The 18,444-nt window shown below is 60.5% G+C and overlaps 1 protein-coding gene across 1 annotated transcript; it reads left to right on the top strand.

Moving 5' to 3' along the window:
- Nucleotides 1–14,533: 14,533 nt before the first annotated feature.
- CRYAA (crystallin alpha A) lies at nt 14,534–17,830 on the top strand. The gene is made up of 3 exons (XM_027041503.2): nt 14,534–14,834; nt 15,836–15,958; nt 17,041–17,830. Exons 1-3 carry the CDS (start codon nt 14,646–14,648, stop codon nt 17,248–17,250), a joined length of 522 nt encoding a protein of 173 aa, XP_026897304.1. The 5' UTR covers nt 14,534–14,645; the 3' UTR covers nt 17,251–17,830.
- Nucleotides 17,831–18,444: the final 614 nt, after the last annotated feature.

Genomic DNA, 18,444 nt, shown 5'->3' with positions numbered 1-18,444 from the left:
CTGCCCTCCCCGCCTCGTATTTTAAACCAGATCTGGACATGATGCCATCTCACCCCCTACCTGCTTCAGGATATTCCTCTAAGGACAGGGATTTTTTACACAGTTGTACCACGGTCATACCTAACACGGAGATAACTTCATTTTTTTAAAACGAGGTTTATTTATTTATTTTGAGAGAGAGCTCACATGCACGCAAGCGGGGGAGGGGCAGAGAGAGAGAGGGAGACGTAGAATCCGAAGCAGGCTCCAGGCTCTGAGCTGTCAGTGCAGAGCCGATGTGGGGCTTGAACTCACGAACTGTGAGATCACGACCTGAACCGAAGTGGGATGCTGGACTGGCTGAGCTCAGGCTGAGACACCCAGGCACCCCAGCCATAACTTCTTAATAATATAATGGTCTGTGTTCAAATTTCCCCAGCTGTCTCAAAAATGTCTTTTTGTGGAGTGTTTATCTAAATAAATCAGGATCTTCACCTTGGATTTGGTTGTTACAGTTTACAAGTAATGTTATGTTGTGCATACCTGCAAGGCTTTTGTTAACCTCAAACTGAGTGGCTTAAACCAACACAAACCGATTGTCTTTCACAGAGGTCAGAGGTCTAAATGGGTCTCACTGGGCCCAGGTCAAAGTGTTTATAGACTTGCATTCCTTCTGGAGGCTTTAGGGAGAGTCCTCACCTTTTCCAGGCTCTAGAGTCTGCCCCCCATTCCTTAACTCAGGGCCCTTATCACTCTGACCTCTGTTTGCCTGGTCACCGCTTTTTCTCTGACCCTCCCGTCTCCCTCTTTCCCTTCTAGGGGCCCCGTGACGACACTGGGCACATCTGGTAACATCCCCGCTCGAGATGTTTAACTTAATCCCGTCTGCAAGGTCCCGTTTGCCGAATAAGCATATTTACAGGTTCTGAGGATTGGGGGCCGGACGTCTTGGGGGGCATCACTCTGCCCACCACAGCAGCTGATTGACACAACGGAAGGAGAGCTGGAAATGACCCCAGGGTGGTTCTTTTAGCTTTGCAGCTGGAGCGGTAGGTGGTGCCGCGCTCGTGGGGGCGAGCAGGGGTGCTGCACCCGTCACCGGGAGCACGCAGTCGAGGGTCAGCCTGGGCCCAGCTTGGCCGTGGCTGCAAACCTCTTCCGGCCATCGGAAGTGGCAGGGTGGGGTGTCTTCTGGGCCTCCAGGTGAGGTTTGTCACACCTCCTGGGAGGGCTCCAGACACGGACGTTCACGCAGACCGCAGCCTGTGATGGTTAGGGTTCGCGTGTGTGTGGTGAAACATACATGACGTAGAATGTAGCTTTTTGACTGGTTTCAAGTGCAGGCCGATGGCATGTCATTCACGTGGCTGTGCAGCCACGTGATGGCCAGTTTTCTGTGGCAGTTTGGGCAGGCCACGGTCCCCCTGGGGTTCCATAGGACACTGGGAAGGTGTTCTGTAGGTGCGGGTAACCTCCACCATCAGGTGCCTTTGAAGGAGATTATTCTAGATCAGATGGACAGGCCTTGGTCAGTGTGTCAAAAGGCCTTTAGAGCAAAAACGGAGGTCATCCGGGGAGGAAGAAATTCTGCCTGAGTTTCTAGCCTGGGCAGGCTAGAAACTGTAACTTTTAGACTTGCCACCGACCTCCCTCTCTCTGCTGCTGGTTCCATTTCTCCCTGACGGAGAGTCTGTTGGCCTGCCTGTCTCTCTCATGGGACTGTGAGCTCTCTGAAGGCAGGAACTGTCTTTTCCGGAGTTGTGTTCAGTCAGTGTGGCACATGGTAGGTGCTCAGTGAAGTGTGGGTACTTCTGGTTGCTCTAGCGTTCACATAGAAGGGGCCTGAGAAGCAGACCCTGGGAGAGAGCTGTTCCCGGCTGTACTGATGGCCGGCGAGAGATCTCTGCTAACGCGCACGGGATCTTACGATGTTCTCCCTCTCTCTGCCTCAGTATCGTCCATGGCTACCCATCCTGGGTGGCTTTATCTCTTTGGTAAAAGGAACAGTTCTCTGGGAACTCTGCATTTGGTAAGTCAGTGTTCCCATCCGGGATTTCCATTGCTGCCTCTGGAAAGCCCACCCCGTTCTCCGGGCCCGGGTTACCAGCTCCCCGTACATCTTCCCACTGCACCAGGACTTAACTCTAGTGTCACATCAGTTCTTTCATTCATCCAACGATGTTTGTCCAGTGCCTCCTTCTCTTGGGCATGGAACCCAGGGGTGAACAAAACAGGGGAAAATTCCTGTTCTCAGGGGCTTCTTGGAGACAAGGTGGACAATTAGCAAGATAAATAGGAGAATATAATGTGTGTTAGGGGAGAATAAATGTCAAGGAGAAAGCAATTAAAAAAGGGAAGGAGGATGTGAAATGTCTTGGGAGGAAGTCCTTGTGTATCAGTTAGCTCGTACTGTGATAATGCTACGTAACAAGTACCCCGAACCTTTGTGACTTATAACCACCAACACTTATTTCCTGTTCGTGGATCTGCAGTTTGACTGGGAGGTTCTGCTTCAGGCATCGGGTTGGGCTTAGGTCTGTTGCATGCGTTTCTCTTCCGGGGTCCAGACAGGTGGAGCTGTGGCTACTTGGGTGTATTCTCTCATGGTGCAGGGCCAATTATGCAAGCACATCGAGGTGCACATCCAGGGGAATGTGGCTAAAGTTATGCCTATGAACCCTCCCTTGCCCAAAGCAAAACATGTGCTTACGGTGGACCAAGCAATGTCACAGGGGGAAGCTGTCATAGACAAGGTGTTTTCCAGGCAAAGATCTCAAGGAAGTGAGCGTCCTAGCCATACAGATAACTTAAGGAAAAGCTTTCTGTGCTGAGGGAATGGGAGGTGCAAAGGCCCCGGGGTAGGAGGGTGCCCAGCACACCGGGGCAACCACAAGGGGCCAGTGTGGCTGGAGCATGTCCAACGAGGGGAGGGTGGGGCCAGATCGTGAAAGATATTGCCAGTCACAGTCAAGACTTTGGGTGAGATGGGACATCAGACAAGGTTTGGAGCCATGAGTGGCCTAAGTGACCCAAACTTTAAGGGGTTGCTCTGGCTGCTGGGTGAGCAGCCTTCTGGGGGACAAATGCAGAAGTGGGGAGCCCAGGAAGGATGTAACTGCAATAATCCAGACACAAGATGATGGTGTCTTGGATTGGGGTGGTGAGGGTGGTGAGTGGTGGATGAATCTGGAATATTCTCTGTGGGTAGAGGTGACAGGATTTGCTGATAAGTCCAGGTAGGGGGCGTGTCAGTCTGTCAGGGCCGCTGTAACGGCACCACAGACCAGGTCGTGTGAACAACACATTCTCCCACAGTTCTACAGGCTGGAGGGCAGCGGGGTTGGCTCCTGGGGCCTCCTTCCTTGGCTTGCGGATGGCCACCTTCCTGCCATGCCCTTACGGAGCCTTTTCTCTGGGGATGAGGATCTCTGGTGTCTCCTCCTCTTCTTATGAGGATACCAGGCCCATCGGATCAGGGCCCCACCCTTAGCACCTCATTTAACGTTAATCACCTCCTTCCACCCACATACAGTCATATTGGGGGTCAGGGGTTCAACATATGGATTTTAGGGGGACACCATGCAGTCATGACAGGTGTGACAGAAGAGAGGAGTCAAGCCTGAAATCAAGTTTCGGCCTGAGCAGCGGAGACCGGAAGGGTGTGGGAGGAGCAGGTTGGGGTGAGCATGGAGAGCTGGGTTCAGGGGACACGAAGCTGGGCGGCCACATGGGGAGGAGCTCCGGCAGCAGCAGCTCAGAGACGGCAGCGGAAGCAGGGAGCTTGGCGAGATGAACCGGGGAGGAGTGTGGACAGAAAGGGGAGGGGGCGCCCCACATTAATGAGCTGGGAACGGGGGGTATGGCTGCTGAGGCTGGAGGAGGGGCAGGATGCTGAGGGTCCAGAAGTCTGGTGGAGATGGGGTGGGGGATGGGGGAACGGTCAGGTGCACAGAGGCCAGGCTGGGGAGAGCCGAGAAAAGACCGCCGACTTGGCACCCCAGAGAGAAGTTTGGGTGGAGTTGTGGGGGCGGAACTGGATGGAGACGGGCCTGGAGTCCCCCGGACACTCTCGTATCTCTGGGACTTGAGGACGGAGCCCGAGTCACCGTTCGCCAGATTGTCACCAGGGCTCGGCATGGGCCTGGCATGTCGTCGCTCGGTGTTTAGCGACCCCTGGTGACCCCGGATAAGGCCGTCCATCAGGGGACACAGGGACACACCTGCCCGCGAACGGGTTGGTCTATGACATGTAGATGACGGGGAAATGTGGCATCTTGGTAAGAAGCTGTCAGAAGGCACCTGTCACCGGGCCGTCGTTCTAGCTGGTGGCCTGAGGCAGGTCGTCAGAAAGCCGGAGAGCCCCTGCCTGGGCAGGGAGGAAGCATCACGCACTTAGCAGGGGAGGAGGCAGAGGGCGTTTTGTGGGTGCACAGCGACCATGCTTCGGGGCTTGGACACAATTACCAGCCGCTAATGCTATGTGTTGACCTCACTGGGCTGTGCTGGCTGGTGGTGTGCTCGAACGCCAGACTAGATGCGGCCGGGAAGCTGTTTCGTAGGTGAGATTAACGTTTAAATCGGTGGACTTTGGGTAAAGCACAACGTGGGTGGGCCTCACCCAATCCGTTGAAGGCCTCAGGAACGAAGAGTGGGTTTCCGCAAGAAGGAGTTCTGTCTCCCTCAAGAATGCCGCCTGGAAACCCTGCCCGAGCGTCTAGCCTGCTGCCCTGCGCCGTTCGGACTCGAGACCACATCTCAATTCTTAGCTGGATTTCCGGGCTGCTGGCCTGCCCTGCAGATTTCAGTCTTGGCATCCCTGACGACTGCGTGAGCCAGTTCCTCAAATCAAATTTTGTGCTGTGTTGTCCGTGTCTTATCTATTATCTATCATCTCTCTATTATCTGTCTATCTATCTATCTACCCATCTATCCATATCTATTTATTATCTATCTACTATCTATCTACCTATTATCTATCTATCTATCCACCCATCTCTCCAGCTGCCATCCCATTGGGTCTGTTTCCTGGACTTAGGCACCTGCTTCGGTCTGTTTCATGGTCTCTGACTTGATGCCGTTCACACCCCCATCTAGACCCTGTCGCTGCCTCGCCCTGAGCGCCTGGGGGCCTCTGAGCCCTCCACGGCTACAGGGGCATTGCTGTGGGGTGTCGGCCCCCTGCTTCTCTGCTCTAGGACCTCAGGGCTGCTCAGCCCCCGTGAAAGTGTCCAGAAACACGGAGCTGACGTCCTCGGGAGCAACCTTCAACAAGGAGGGGCAGTGTTGGGCCAGACACCCCCGCTTCTGTCCCTCGGGTGGTCCATACTGAGGAACATCCTTGGGGGCCCCACGGGCTGCGGTCCCAGTCACCCACATCAGTCACCATCCCATTAAGGGGACTTTGGCTGGTCTTCTCCCTTCCCCGCCTCACCCTCCTTGTCGCTCCTGATTCCGGGGCCACCCAGCGGAAGGACCTTCCCCCGGGGTCTGCCTTGGGGGCCCTGTACAGAGACCCCTCCCCATGACGCCGTTTCTTCCTGGCAGCGCCCCCTAGTGGGGAGTCACACACTCTGCGTGAGCGGGGTCCAGGCAGGGGGCGCTGTGCCCGACACACGGGCACCTGCTCTCCGGTTTTCCATCCGCTGCCAGGTGTGACTGTCCCCTCCCTTTAGCTGGGTGCAGCGTCTGGCTGGGGACGCGTGGCTCAGGAGCCAAAGGCCAACCCCCTGGCCTCGTCCCTCCACCCCGGTGCTGTGTTCAGCCATCGTCAGCGAGTCGGCTGCTGCCTCCCTGCCGGCCAGGCGCTGTGTGTCTCCCCTCCTTCCCTAAGCACCTGCGTGAACGTCTGTCCACAGCCAGGCTCCGCCCTGCAGCCGGCCGATGGCCGCTCACTCTGCTTCCCGCCAGCCGCTGAGTGCTCCCCTCCGGGCCGTGGTACAAATGGAATCGTCCACCGAAAAGTCCGAGAAGTTTAAGCAAAAGTTGGGATGGGTGAGGGGTCTGGACGTCCGATGGTGACGATGGGTGGTGAGGCGTGATTTATCCAGAAAAGCAAAGGAAGGCACTTGACACTGAGCCTGGAGAGGGTGGGCTGGGCTCTGCCCTGCCTCCGCTGCCTGGGGGTTGCACGGGCTGTCTGTTCCCCCACGCACGCCCTGGCTGCCGTCCCCCCGGCCTCCGGGATCACGACTGCTCCGACCTCAGAGTTTTTGTGACGAGTCAGTGAGTCCATTCACGCAAGACTCTGAGCACATCCCCGGGACAATGACGGGGCTCGTAAAGCTTTGTTGTCGTTAGGCTGTGTGCGTAGGCCCTCTTCACCCACCAGACTCCGCTCGTGGAGGCTGGGGCTAAGTTCACCTCCACGGCTGCTCGTTCCAAAGGCCTTCTCCCTTCCCGAGAATTCTTAGTCACACAGGCTCGAGTCCTCATTATCTGCCTCGAACCAGTGTTGGGTCAGGGTGGGGGTAGAGAGAAACCCACACATGAACATTCAGTCGAGCCCCACTGTCTAACCACAGCCTCGTCTGTGCTGCTTTGACCCGTGTTTGCGTGTGAAATGTTCTGAGCCATTCTGAGCCAGGCAGTGGGGTGGGCTCCTGGCGGGGGGGTGGGGGGTGGGGCTGACTCATCACCGAACCCTGGGAGCTGCAGCTCAGGGATGGGGGAGGACTTGCCCCCCAGATGCTTACGAGAGAGGCGAGTAACCACATAAAAAAATGATGGTAGGATGAATCCACAAAACATAGAAGCAAGAACATAGGAATATGAGCAGAAATTATTGAAACATGGGGGTGTCTGGGTGGCTCAGTCGGTTAAGCGTCTGACTTTGGCTCAGGTCACGATCTCACAGTTCGTGGGTTCAAGGCCTGCGTCGGGCTCTGTGCTGACAGCTGGGAGCCTGGACCCTGCTTCAGATTCTGTGTCGCCCTCTCTCTCTGCCCCTCCCCTGCTTGCACTCTGTCTCTCTCTCTCAAAAATCAATAAGCATTAAAAAAAAGCCCAGAAGTGAATAAAACACAAAACAATATACCCTAGAGGGGACCAACAGAGCCGAGAATCAAGTGTTGAGAAATCTAGTAAGATTGATAAGCCCCCGAGATGAATCAAGGGAAAAGGCCAGAGTTGTAAGTAAACGACAGTCAGAGTGGAAGAGAGTGTGTGAGGATGTCTTGTGCTCTGAGTGCTCCTGGTGCTCTCTGCTCCCTGTGCTCTCAGTGCTCCCAATGCTCCGGTGCTCTCAATGCTCTCGGTGCTCCCAGTGCTCTCAGTGCTCTTAGTGCTCCCGGTGCTGTGCAGAGCTCAAAGCCCACAAGGTAGGTCGGCACGGTGCAGAAACTGAGCTACAGTGGGAGGGATGCTGCAGCTAGCCATCGCCTCAGGGACAAATGGGAAATCAGAAGTCCTGTAACCGCTAAAAAAATGGGACCAGTAGGGGTGCCTGGGTGGCTCAGTCGGTTAAGCGTCCGACTTCAGCCCGGGTCACGATCTCGAGGTCCGTGAGTTCGAGCCCCGCGTCCGCGTCAGGCTCTGGGCTGACAGCTCGGAGCCTGGAGCCTGCTTCTGATTCTGTCTCCCTCTCTCTCTGCCCTTCCCCCGTTCATGCTCTGTCTCTCTCTGTCTCAAAAATAAATAAACGTTAAAAAAAAATTAAAAAAAAGATAAATGTTAAAAAAAAATTAAAAAAAAAATGGGACCAGTAGAAAAAATGTCCCCAAATAGAAAACATCACAGGTGTTTCACTAAACCAGCAATGGTTTCCATTTCACAGAAAAGGAAAACGGAAGGCATGCCCCCCCCCCCCCCCGTTTTGTGAGGCAAACACACCTCGCAACTCCGATATGAAAACCAGGTAAAGACAGATCAAGAAAGAGCAGTTACACACAGGCAACACTCTGAATGGGACTAGCAAACTGAGCTCACCGCCCATCCTCTAAGACGGAGGGAGGCAGGCTGGCGCGGGGGTGTGGGGGCCCCCCGCATGGTGGGGGCTTTGGGGCACCGCCCTCAGGCTGCCCGGTGCCACCCCCGGTGGCTGTGCTTCTCCCGTGGCTGCGGGGGTGGGGGGGGACCCAGGAAGGACGGGTCCACCACGTGGGCGGCGGGAGCCAGGAGCCAGCAGTGAAATCGCCCTCCCGAGGTGCACCTGCTGGGGCTGCGGGAAGAGTCACGGCACGTCATGCTGGCTATTGTGTTCTCTCTGTCCTATACTATTTGTACCATGTTCGCTGCGTTGTATTTTTTTACCCCTCACTTTGGTCTCCCTGGGACTCCCCCCCGGGCAGGGTGTCCAGCCCGTGCGTTGCCCCAAGCTCTTTTCTGAGAAGTGGGGCTGAGACCCAGCTGGGTTAGTTCCAGCCTGGAGGGCCTTCTGACATTGGACAGCCTGTTCCCATGGGTCACCTTTTAACAGATCAAAGCCAGAAAAGCACCCGTGACCGTTGGAATAATGCAGAAAACGCTTCAGAAAAAGGACGTCTACATCTTTTTTGGGTGTGGGTCTTGGTGGGAACAAATCAGCAGTGAGACAATCGGGAGTGTTTAGTCGGGGACCAGGCTTTGGAGGATGGCACGAAGTGGTGACCGACGCGGTCACAGACAGAACAGGGTTTGTGCCTCTACAAGGAAGGGCCCGTTCTTCCCAGAGAAGCACGGAGCAGGAGACGGCACCACGGGAGGGCTGGGCTCTGCTTTGAAACCCTCAGCAAAGGAAAGAAAGGGAGACGAGCGAACAGGGCAGAAACTTCCATGAATTGCCAGCTCTGGCTGACGTGGACACGGCCGCTCGCTGTGCCATTCTCTCCGCTCTCTAGAACGTAGGAGAAATTTTGTCAAGAGAATAAATACTTTTCCCCAGGAAAAAGTGACTGAAAATACCAAGCGTTGGTGAGCGGATGGGGCCCCGTTGTCCGAGGCCTAACACGACCTGCTGTGACAGGACCCTGTCTGAGTCCCTGTCACGCGGCGTTTGGAGGACCCCGCAGCGTCCTCCCGCGGCGACGGGGTCGTGGGTTGCCCACACGCACCCACCTTGACCTGGTGGAGAGCCTGGGGCTCAGCCCAGGTGCGAGCCGCTGACGCACAGCAGAGCCCCAGGCCCGCATGGTGGGCATCTGTGGGCGCGGCCCGCCGGTCCCTGGAGCGGAAAATCGGGGTGCCGGGGCTTGGCGCGCGCTCGGGCGACCTGCCAGCCTTTTGGGAATCCTGTGGATGAAGCACATACCAGCCTTTGTGCGAGGAGGGCTGGCATTTAGCGCGAATGCAGCGGAATGCAAATCGCTGAGAACGGGCTTAAACCTAAGCCGGCCTCCTGGGAACAATGCGCAGAGGACAGCACACCCCGCCCCCCGCGCCCCCAGCACCCCCGGGACGGGCGCCCGCAGGCTGGCTCCTGCCCACGGGGGCTCTGCCAGGGTCTGTCGGAAGCTCCTGCCACGTCCTGATGTGCTTAGATAGCAGAGAAAGATGATCTCAGGAACTGTAGCTCCTGCTCCCCCAAACACACACACACACACACACACACACACACACAGACACAGGCGCGTGCAGGGCCTCCCCAAGGCCCACCCTGACATGCATGGTCCCACTCCCCTGCCCCACGGACTCCTTCAGCCCTGTGCCCTTTCCGGCCCGGAGCCCTCGGCGTCAGGCGCTCAAGGCATGCCCGCCCCTCGGCCTCCAGCTCACCGCCCACCCTAGGGAGCCCCTCCCATGATGCCTCAGTTCTCCACGCCTGCAGCACGCGGGTTCCACGTGGGCAGTGGTTTGCCTTGACTGTGTGGGCCGCCTCCGTGCCTCGCACGGGAGTGACAGGACCTCAGCAGACCCGTGGACGTGAGCGGAATCATCCGCGGGCCCATTTCTTTCCTTGGCTTGAGGAGAGACGGACTTTTTTTCTTTGAGTGTTAGCACGTTGTTTCCTTTTTTCTTTAACCTGCGATGTGGGTCCAGCCAACGGGCCATCCCGGGCGGAACGGGAGGTGCTGGGCTCCCGGCAGGGCCAGCTGGGGCCTCGCTGGAACCAGCTTGCCCGGGGGCCACGGTATCTGTGCAGCCGGGCGGCCGTCTGCTCACCGACAGGCTGGACACCAGCAGTGGCTGCCCCCGGGTGTGCTGAGGGCTGAGCCCCGGGTGGGGGCCTCGCAGTCACTTTCTGGCGTCCTCGGCTGGCTGCCCCCCCCCACCTCCCTTTGCAGACTCCTCCCCACCCCGTGGCAACCTTGCCTGCCTCTCAGGCCAAGGTAGGCCCTGGTCGCTGGGGCAGGGGACGGCCTCGGGGCCAGTCACGTTCTCTCCAGAGTCTCGGTCCCGGACAAGGTGGAGGGGGACAGTGACTCTCCAGGAAGCCGGGTTTGGGGAGCTGTGGGCAGGGCTGAGAGATGGCGAGTAAAGAGTGGCCACACTGGAGACCCACATTCGCCAGCCTCACACAGTCCCCCAGGAGGAGGGACGGCCCCCTGCCCTGGTCCCTCCCCAGCGAACCTGGGGCCTGGGCTTCCCCTCCCCCCTGCCATTGCCCTGCACAGACCTGGCCCAGATGTCAGAGCGAGACACCCGTGCACTTCCTGGGTTCTTCTCTGTCCTGGAGGTGGCCTTACAGGTGCCATGGCTGGGCAGAACTCTGCTGGGGTCTCCAGGACGGGCCAGAGGGACAGAAAGTCAGGGCACAGCCTGCCTTGGTCAGTAGGGACTTGCACAGGGCGGGAGTCCAAGGCCTGGTGGCTGCGCATGACCGGGGACGATCCGACTCACCGCCCAGCGCGAAGGCAGCAGGCGTCTCTGCCCCCATCTGAGGCGGGGGTGTCTTTGTCACAGTGAGGACCCGTGGCTGTGTCTGGCGTCTGGCACCCAGGACCCTGACCTCCTGGGGCCCTCAGCTGGCCCCTCCTCACACCCCTTGAGTACGTTATTGGACTGGTGGCTCATCTTTTGGGAATGACTTCCGGTTGGCTCCCAAGCCGCTGGGCACCAGCCCCTCAGCAGAACGCGGGAGACCTACAGTTTTCCTCTCCATAAATACTCAGGGTCTGGTAGGATGATGGGTTCGTCCCCCACCTTTAGATTTTTCTGATCTGCCCGAATCCTTCGCGATGGCAATGTATCGCTCTTATGATAAAAATGTTATTTAAAATAAAATAAAAAGCAGAGTCCAGTCCTCTGCTAAAAAGCTGGGTTTGCAGAGAACTTTTTGCAAGAGTGTCTCATCATTAAAAGCCGGTTTCTGGGTGTGGGAAGTGTGGAAAGGACAGAAGAGAGGGGCTGCAGGCACCGAGGGCGCTGGGGGCCGCACTGTCCTCACAGGTGCTGTCAGGGCCGGAGCTCAGGGCTCCTGGGGACTGGGGCCGCCGCCCCGGGTGGCCCCCGCCCCCACCCACCGGGAGGTACAAGAAGGAGGACATCTTGCTCCTCCCGCATCCTGGAGCAGACTCTCGCCATGTGCCCCATCTCTGGTGACCTGGCCGGCTGCAGCCTTGGAGGTCAGAGGCAGGGCTGAGGTCCGCCCCGACCCCAGAGCGTGACGTCGACCCGAGGTCTTTACAGAGAGCATCTTGGGGTGGGTGGGTGTCAGGTCTGCCTTGGACAGCGATGGGGTCCAGTTCACTCTTGTAGAGCTGTGAGAACCTTCCGGGATGCCGGAAGGTAGCCCAGAGGAGCCCAAGGCCAGAGGCCTGGAGACCCAGAGCAGGGCCCTTTGGGAACACTCCCTTCGCATGGAGAACCATGCCTTGGCTGATGTGTTCTTTAAAACAAACATTTAACAATAAAAATGAAGAACGTATTTCAACCTTAAAGCTACAACTCAAATTCAGGGAAACACTTAACGTGCGAAGTAACACCTGCCGGGAAATGGTTCGCCTCATGGTTCGCGGTAGGTTTTCACTGTGCCTTTTAACCAGGCGGCGAGGGCACCCGCGGAGGCCCAACGACCGAAATAACTCCAGGTCTGAGTCTTTGTGTGGGCGATCATGGCTGATGTGGACTCTTCGGTTGAGGCACGGAGATACGTCCAACCGCAGAGGTCGGAGGCAGGAACCGGCCCCTGGGAGCCTGACCAGTTTGCGACCTTGGAAACCGGCTCCACGGCCAACGCCAGCGCCGCCTGCCGGGGGACCAGGGGTTCCTGGGCTGGTTTTCGTGCATGCCTGTCTCACGGCCCGGAGCCTGCAGCCCGAGGCCCAGGCGGGGACAGGCAGCTTGTCCCTGGGCGTGTGCACGTCCCCTCCTTGGGTCCTCAGTGCATGGCCAACGGCTCCTGTCACCACTGAGGCTTGGAAGCGACCTCTTCAGGGTCACCCAAGGAGGACTCCGGGCCCAGAATTAAAAGGGTCTTCTTTTCCCAGAATCCGGGTTCCTGAGGGGCTGTGCCGAGGCGGGGGGAGGGTGAGGCGAGGGTGAATTTGCACACACGTGCGCAACACGGCTGGTCCTCGTCGCTTCCGATCCCAAAGCCTCGGTGCCGCCTCACGCTGAAGGCCACCGCTAGGGGCCCGGCCGGCTCTGCGTCCCGTGCCCCATGGAGGTCTGTGCTCCCGTCGGCTGCCGCACACGGGATTCCAGACCCCGGAAGGCGCAGTTGTGCAAGGCATGTGTGCGCCCAGGCACCTGTGTGAGTCTGAAGGATCTTGGGGGACCCTCAGCCTCCCTGCGCCGCGTGGCCCAGGGGACGGGGCTGTGCTCAGACGCCACTGCCTCTATCTCTGCCTGCAGGTGCAGAAGTTTCCACCGACCCCACGGAAGCCACGGGCTGGGTGAGGAGAGCGAGGCCCTCCCCTGGGCGACAGGGTCAGGGAGGCACCAGGAACAGGGTCATTGGGATGAATCATTTCTTAACGCGGTGTTTTAAAAAATCAAAACGAATGCACAAAATCAGCGACGAACAAAATACCAACATTTGAACGAAGGCAGGTCTGTTGGAAGCTCCACTGTTCCTTCCTTGTCAAACCACTGCCCACCCGCCTGGCCCTGCTGGTCCCCCCACCCCCCACGGGGGACTCAGCCGGAGGGACACTTGTGGCACCGGGAGGAGTCAGCCGGCGCTGTGTGGGGCCACCCACTGCCCCCGCCCCACGGCCCGGCCGGGCGAGTGGCCTGAAGTGAAACCCCCTCCCCTTCCTCCGAGCCGAGTGACTGGGCACACAGCCCGCCCTTCTAAACTCCACTTCTCTGGTTTCCGCAGTTGGGGGGTGGGGGTATGGAGACTTACATGCCGTGTAGGGTGGCCGCAAGGAGACCGGCAGAGGGTGGCCCAGAGCGGGCCTGGGGCAGGGAGGGGGCCCTCCGCCCCCCCCAGCATTGATGATCTCCCCCCTAATTTGGTCTTTGTTGCCCGACACCAGGGGAATTGCTCCCTCGAATCATCCTTGCAGGGCACAGGTTGGCCTTTCCAGGTTTTTCAGGGCCCTTTACCACCCGTCTGGGGCCATGCGCACAGCAGGTGCTGAGAAGTGGGGGGAGGAAGGCTCTGACACGGGACACGGCTGGTCAGGAAGGAGCTGCGCGAGGGATGCTCTGAAGTCCCCACGTTCGACGCCTAGGCCGTCTCAGTTGTGTCTGACACAACCCTCCTTAAGTGCCGGGTAAGTGCCCTTCCGTGGCCCCTGTGCACACGGGTGAGAGGCTGTGCTGGGAAGCAGAGGTATAAGGACGAATAAGAAGCTTCTCGGGTCCAGACTGTGCGGCGAGGAGCTGGCTCGGGAGGGGCCGGGAGCGGGCTCTTCCCTGCCCTGCAGGGGCCGCACGTTACTACAGTGCTCCCGGGAGGCCGAACTGCTGAGGGGCAGCAAGCACCTTAAACGTGGGGGCGTGGGAGGGCCCTGTCCTGGGGGGGCTCGTCCCCTCTGAGCAACAGCCAGCCAGGGCCACAGCGGGAGGAGCGAAACCGTCCCCAGGCCTGGCGGACGACAGCCCCGATGCGCGGCCTTGTCACAGCGAGAAGTTCGCAGGGACGATGTCCACGGAGAGGAGCCCAGGGCACAGGGTTCCCACCCTTGTAAAACCAAACCTGCCTCCCTACCTGGACACACACAGACCCCCCGTCACCACGCCCCCACCCTTGCCACCAGGGGGGACCCGGAAATTACAGGCACTTTTTAGTTTCTTCCTGGTATTTTCTGTCTTTCTTGAGATTTTTACGACCGTGTATACGTTTTGCAATCAGAAAGAAGCAACAGAGGTAATTCTGTTTTGAAAAGTGAGGTACTCTCCCCGCAGTAGCTGTGAGATTTGGGGATCATGTATGTGGCCTCTGAGCCCACGCCTCGTCCGTGAAGTGGGTATGAGCCCCCACTCACGGGGTGGCCGTGGGATCACCCAGGCCACGTAAGCGGGAGGCGTCCCCGACGCAGTAGTGGGAGATGAGTCCTCACCGTCCCCCAGGTGAGTGTGGGGACAGAGCCACAGGGCGGCTCCTGGAGTCCAGGGCTCCGCGCGGGTCAGGGCCTCAGTGCCCGGGGCTGGGAGTGGCGGGCGCGTAGCCCAGGCCACGTTTCTGCTGACCCGGCAGCCTTCCTCCTGAGCTCACACTTTCCAGACAAATCCCCCTAATGCTTCTATTCTGTCGCCGGCGTATATAAGGAGGGCTCACCTCCCAGTTCTCTACCGCACTGCCCAGAGGCCCCTGCCTGACTCCCCACCAGCCCCGGGTCCCTGCATCGCCAACGCCCGCCATGGACATCGCCATCCAGCACCCCTGGTTCAAACGTGCGCTGGGCCCCTTCTACCCCAGCCGGCTGTTTGACCAGTTTTTCGGCGAGGGTCTCTTCGAGTACGACCTGCTGCCCTTCCTGTCCTCCACCATCAGCCCCTATTACCGCCAGTCCCTGTTCCGCACCGTGCTGGACTCCGGCATCTCTGAGGTAAGACCTGGCCGGGGGGCTGCTTTCTCCCGCTGGCCGCGGCTGGAGGAGCAGGGGGAGCACGGTGCTCCGTGTGGAGCCGCGCCTCGCCTCGGGCCTCCGAGGAGGGGTCTGGAGAGGGAGCCGGAGCCCAGCCCCGTCTCGTCCTCTATCAGCCCGTGACCCACGTGCGCTTTGTGATGCACCAGCCACACGATGGCGGCCCCGCGAGCAGGCCCACCGCGGCCGGTGTGACGGCCGGTGTGGGCTCTGTGCTCCGGGCTGTCCACCCTTCCCTTCCGGCAGGAAGCCTGGGCGGGTGCGCTGTGCCGCCCCGGGTCCCCAGGAGGGCCCCTCCCCCAGGACGGCCAGCACAGCCGCAGAGTGTGGTCTGTTTCCTGCCCGGGGCCGGGCCCAAAGGGAAGCGACCGCTGGCCTTCCCTCCCCGAGCCCCTGAGGAGGACCCCAGGGTCCCGGGGTCTCGAGGGGCTGGGTCTCCCTCACTGCCTAAAAGCAGAGGCCTGCCCAGGGCTGATGCGGCGCCCTCAGAAGCAAAAACAGCCTTGCTGATTGTCCCCGGGGAGCGCCGTCGGCGCAGGGGAGAGGGAAGCAGGTTGAGCAGCGAGCCCGGCAAGGCTGTCGGGTACATCACGCCTGTGGGAGAAGGCAGGCCCCAGGCTGTTTATGGAGAAACCAGGGAAGCCGAGGGCTGTGACTTTATTCGATGTGCTAGGTCCGACCAGTCTCAGCCAACCCCCCTGACCCGCCAGCCAGGCGACCCTTAACCAGCCTCCTAACCCGTGACCTGCCTGCCAACCGTAACCAGCCTCTCAGCTCATCGCCAGCTAGGCATCAGCAGGCGCGCGGTCTTGAGGCCGAGGGTCCACGCGGTCCCGAGTCAGGGGTCCCCGGGACTCTGTGCCCTGTCTGTGTGGAAGGCGTCTCTGTGCTGACGGCCGGGGGACTGGCTCCGGCCAGCCCCGCCCAAACCGCAGAGGCCCACGGGAGCGGTTGGGTTTCAGGTCCGCTCTGACCGGGACAAGTTTGTGATCTTCCTGGACGTGAAGCACTTTTCCCCAGAGGACCTCACTGTGAAAGTGCTGGAGGACTTTGTGGAGATCCACGGCAAGCACAACGAGAGGCAGGTGGGTCTGGGGGGCCCCTGCCTCCCGGGGACCCCGCGCCCCAGGAGGGAGGGGGACTCTGCTCCCACATGCCCGCTTGTCCCAGAGCGCACAAGCAAGCCTCCTCCCAGCGACAGGGAGGCCGCTCCTGAGCCCTGGCAGGTGAGGGGTCTGCAGGGACCCCCGCCCGGGTACCGCCCGGCTGCCCCCGGCTCCTTCCGAGCCGTGCCAGTGATGCGGTCGGAGCAGGGAGGATCCCGGGAAGCTCCGGGCACCGGGCGGGGGGGGGGCGAGGGGCTCCGAGCCGACGTGGGTTCCATGGAAACCTAACTGTGGCGGGCGAGCCCTGCAGTGCGGCCGGCAGCCATCGATGCCCCAAACGCTTGTGTGTTCACACGTTCACCTCGCGGCGGCCCTTTGTCATCGGCGCCCCCGTTATCGGGAGCCGGCAGGTGGCAGAGCCCGGCTCAGGGAGATCGGAGGCCCCACAGCTGGTTCAGGGTGGGGTGGCTGCTCACCTGGCAGAGACCAGGGTCAGAGACCAGGGTTTCCTCTCAACGGTCGGAGCAGTTGTGTGCGTGCGTGCGTGTGCGTGAACCCCTGACTCCGTGTGTCTCCTGCCCCCCACGTATGGTGCTGTGGCCCAAGTGACTTGTTTCAGCGTGGAGAAAGAAGTCGGGCCCAGGGGCTGGGACCAAGCTGTCCCGCCAAGGGGAGAGTTCTTTTGCTCAGGCCCCGCTGGGTGGAAAGCAGGCACCCTGAGCCTGTGGGGTGAAGGCCAAATGTGGTCCACGTGCAGGACTAGGACAGCCATTCACGCGATTCTGGAGAGAAACGGGTCTGATGAGCCAGCTCCATGACCGTGAATGGCCCCAGGCTGTGCAGGGAGGCGGGGAGGCGGGGAGGCCGGGAGGCGGGGAGGCCGGTGGAGGGGGGGGGCAGCCTCAGCAGGAGCTCTCGACGTGGCCTTCTGGCTCCCACTGCACCGTGTGAGTGTGGCGGGTTTGGCCCTCGTGAGGTCCGGGAGGGCCTTCCCCGTGTCAGGCCCACGGCACCCCCGGCCCTGGCGTCTCTGACCGTGCCCTTCCCCGTCCCCCGCCCAGGACGACCATGGCTACATCTCCCGTGAGTTCCACCGCCGTTACCGTCTGCCTTCCAACGTGGACCAGTCGGCGCTCTCCTGCTCCCTGTCCGCGGACGGCATGCTGACCTTCTCTGGCCCCAAGATCCCGTCTGGCGTGGATGCTGGCCACAGCGAGAGAGCCATCCCCGTGTCGCGGGAGGAGAAGCCCAGCTCTGCGCCCTCGTCCTAAGCTCGGCCTCGGCCTCGGCTGCCACCGCTGCTGCCCCCACGGCCCATCGGTCTGGGGGAGCCCTAGAAAGTGGGGTGCTGGTCTCCATTTGCTTTCCTTCTTTCCATTTCCTTTTCCTTTCCTCTGAGGGAGCGAGGGTTTGGGCAGGGTAGCCTGGAGGGCTTGGGGCTTCCGCCTGCGGTGCCCCGGCCTCGGGGCCGCCCCGATCCCAGCACTGGCCGCCCGGTGGACGTGATCGCCTCCCCCGCTTCCTGACACGGCGGTGCCGTGCTCCCAGAGGAGGCCACCTCGGGACGACCTCTGGTCCCCAGGGCCAGCCAGGCACACCTTGACCCTGGGCGGCGGGCGCCCGTGTCACGGCCCGGCTGCGCGTCCTGCCCTCGTTCCCCGGGTGCCCCGAGGTCCGTCTGGCGGAGCCTCCCGTGCACCTGGGCCCTCGGCAGCCTCTCCCCGACCGCGTTTCCCCCCATCCTTCCTCTATGTAGCACCTCTCCCGGGGCACCTGGCCACCCATGAGAATGCAGCCTGTGGCAGTCAATAAAGAGCAGGTGACACAAGCAATTTGCTGGCTGGTGGTCGTGCTGTCTCCCCCGGGGGGTGTGCGGGGCCGCGTGACCTGTGGCATGGGTGCAGGGGTGGAACTGACAGGTGGGAAGGGCGCAGGGTCCACCCCGGCCGCCTCCAGGCGACCTGGTCACTTCCTGGCTCCCACTCCCCAGTGCCCCCCGGACCCCCGCTTGGTAGGGAGGAGGGGGTTTGTGTGGAGAGCACCGAGGGAGGGGGAGGTGGGGGTGTGGAGAGAATCAGGACCCCCTTCTCTGTGGGACCCAGGGTGCCCGGTGGGGCAGTGCCATCTTGCCGCTCTCCTCCTCGGGGGGGCTTGTGTCCCGGCTCCCTGGGGGCCGCACTTGAAGGACCCTGGCCCTGTTGCTCCCCGAGGGGTGAGGAAGGGTGGTCAGGTGTGGTCCGAACTTGTGCACCTCTGCTTGTGGGCGTGCCCCCGTTCACTGCCCCTCCTCATTGGAGTGGGCACGGGCGCCCTCGGGGAGCTTCTGGTGACCAGGGCACAGTGTCCTGGGCAGCCTCCCCCACCCTGTGTGGACGGCCGTCTCCCTGCCCGCCCTGGCAGTGGGAGGGTGGGCATGAGGCCCAGAGGCCCCCAGCCTCCCCGGGGGAGGGGCCCCGAGGCTGCAG

Source organism: Acinonyx jubatus, chromosome C2, assembly GCF_027475565.1.
Source record: "Acinonyx jubatus isolate Ajub_Pintada_27869175 chromosome C2, VMU_Ajub_asm_v1.0, whole genome shotgun sequence".
NCBI classification, from domain to species: domain Eukaryota; kingdom Metazoa; phylum Chordata; class Mammalia; order Carnivora; family Felidae; genus Acinonyx; species Acinonyx jubatus.
This window is presented reverse-complemented; position numbering and strand designations above follow the sequence as displayed.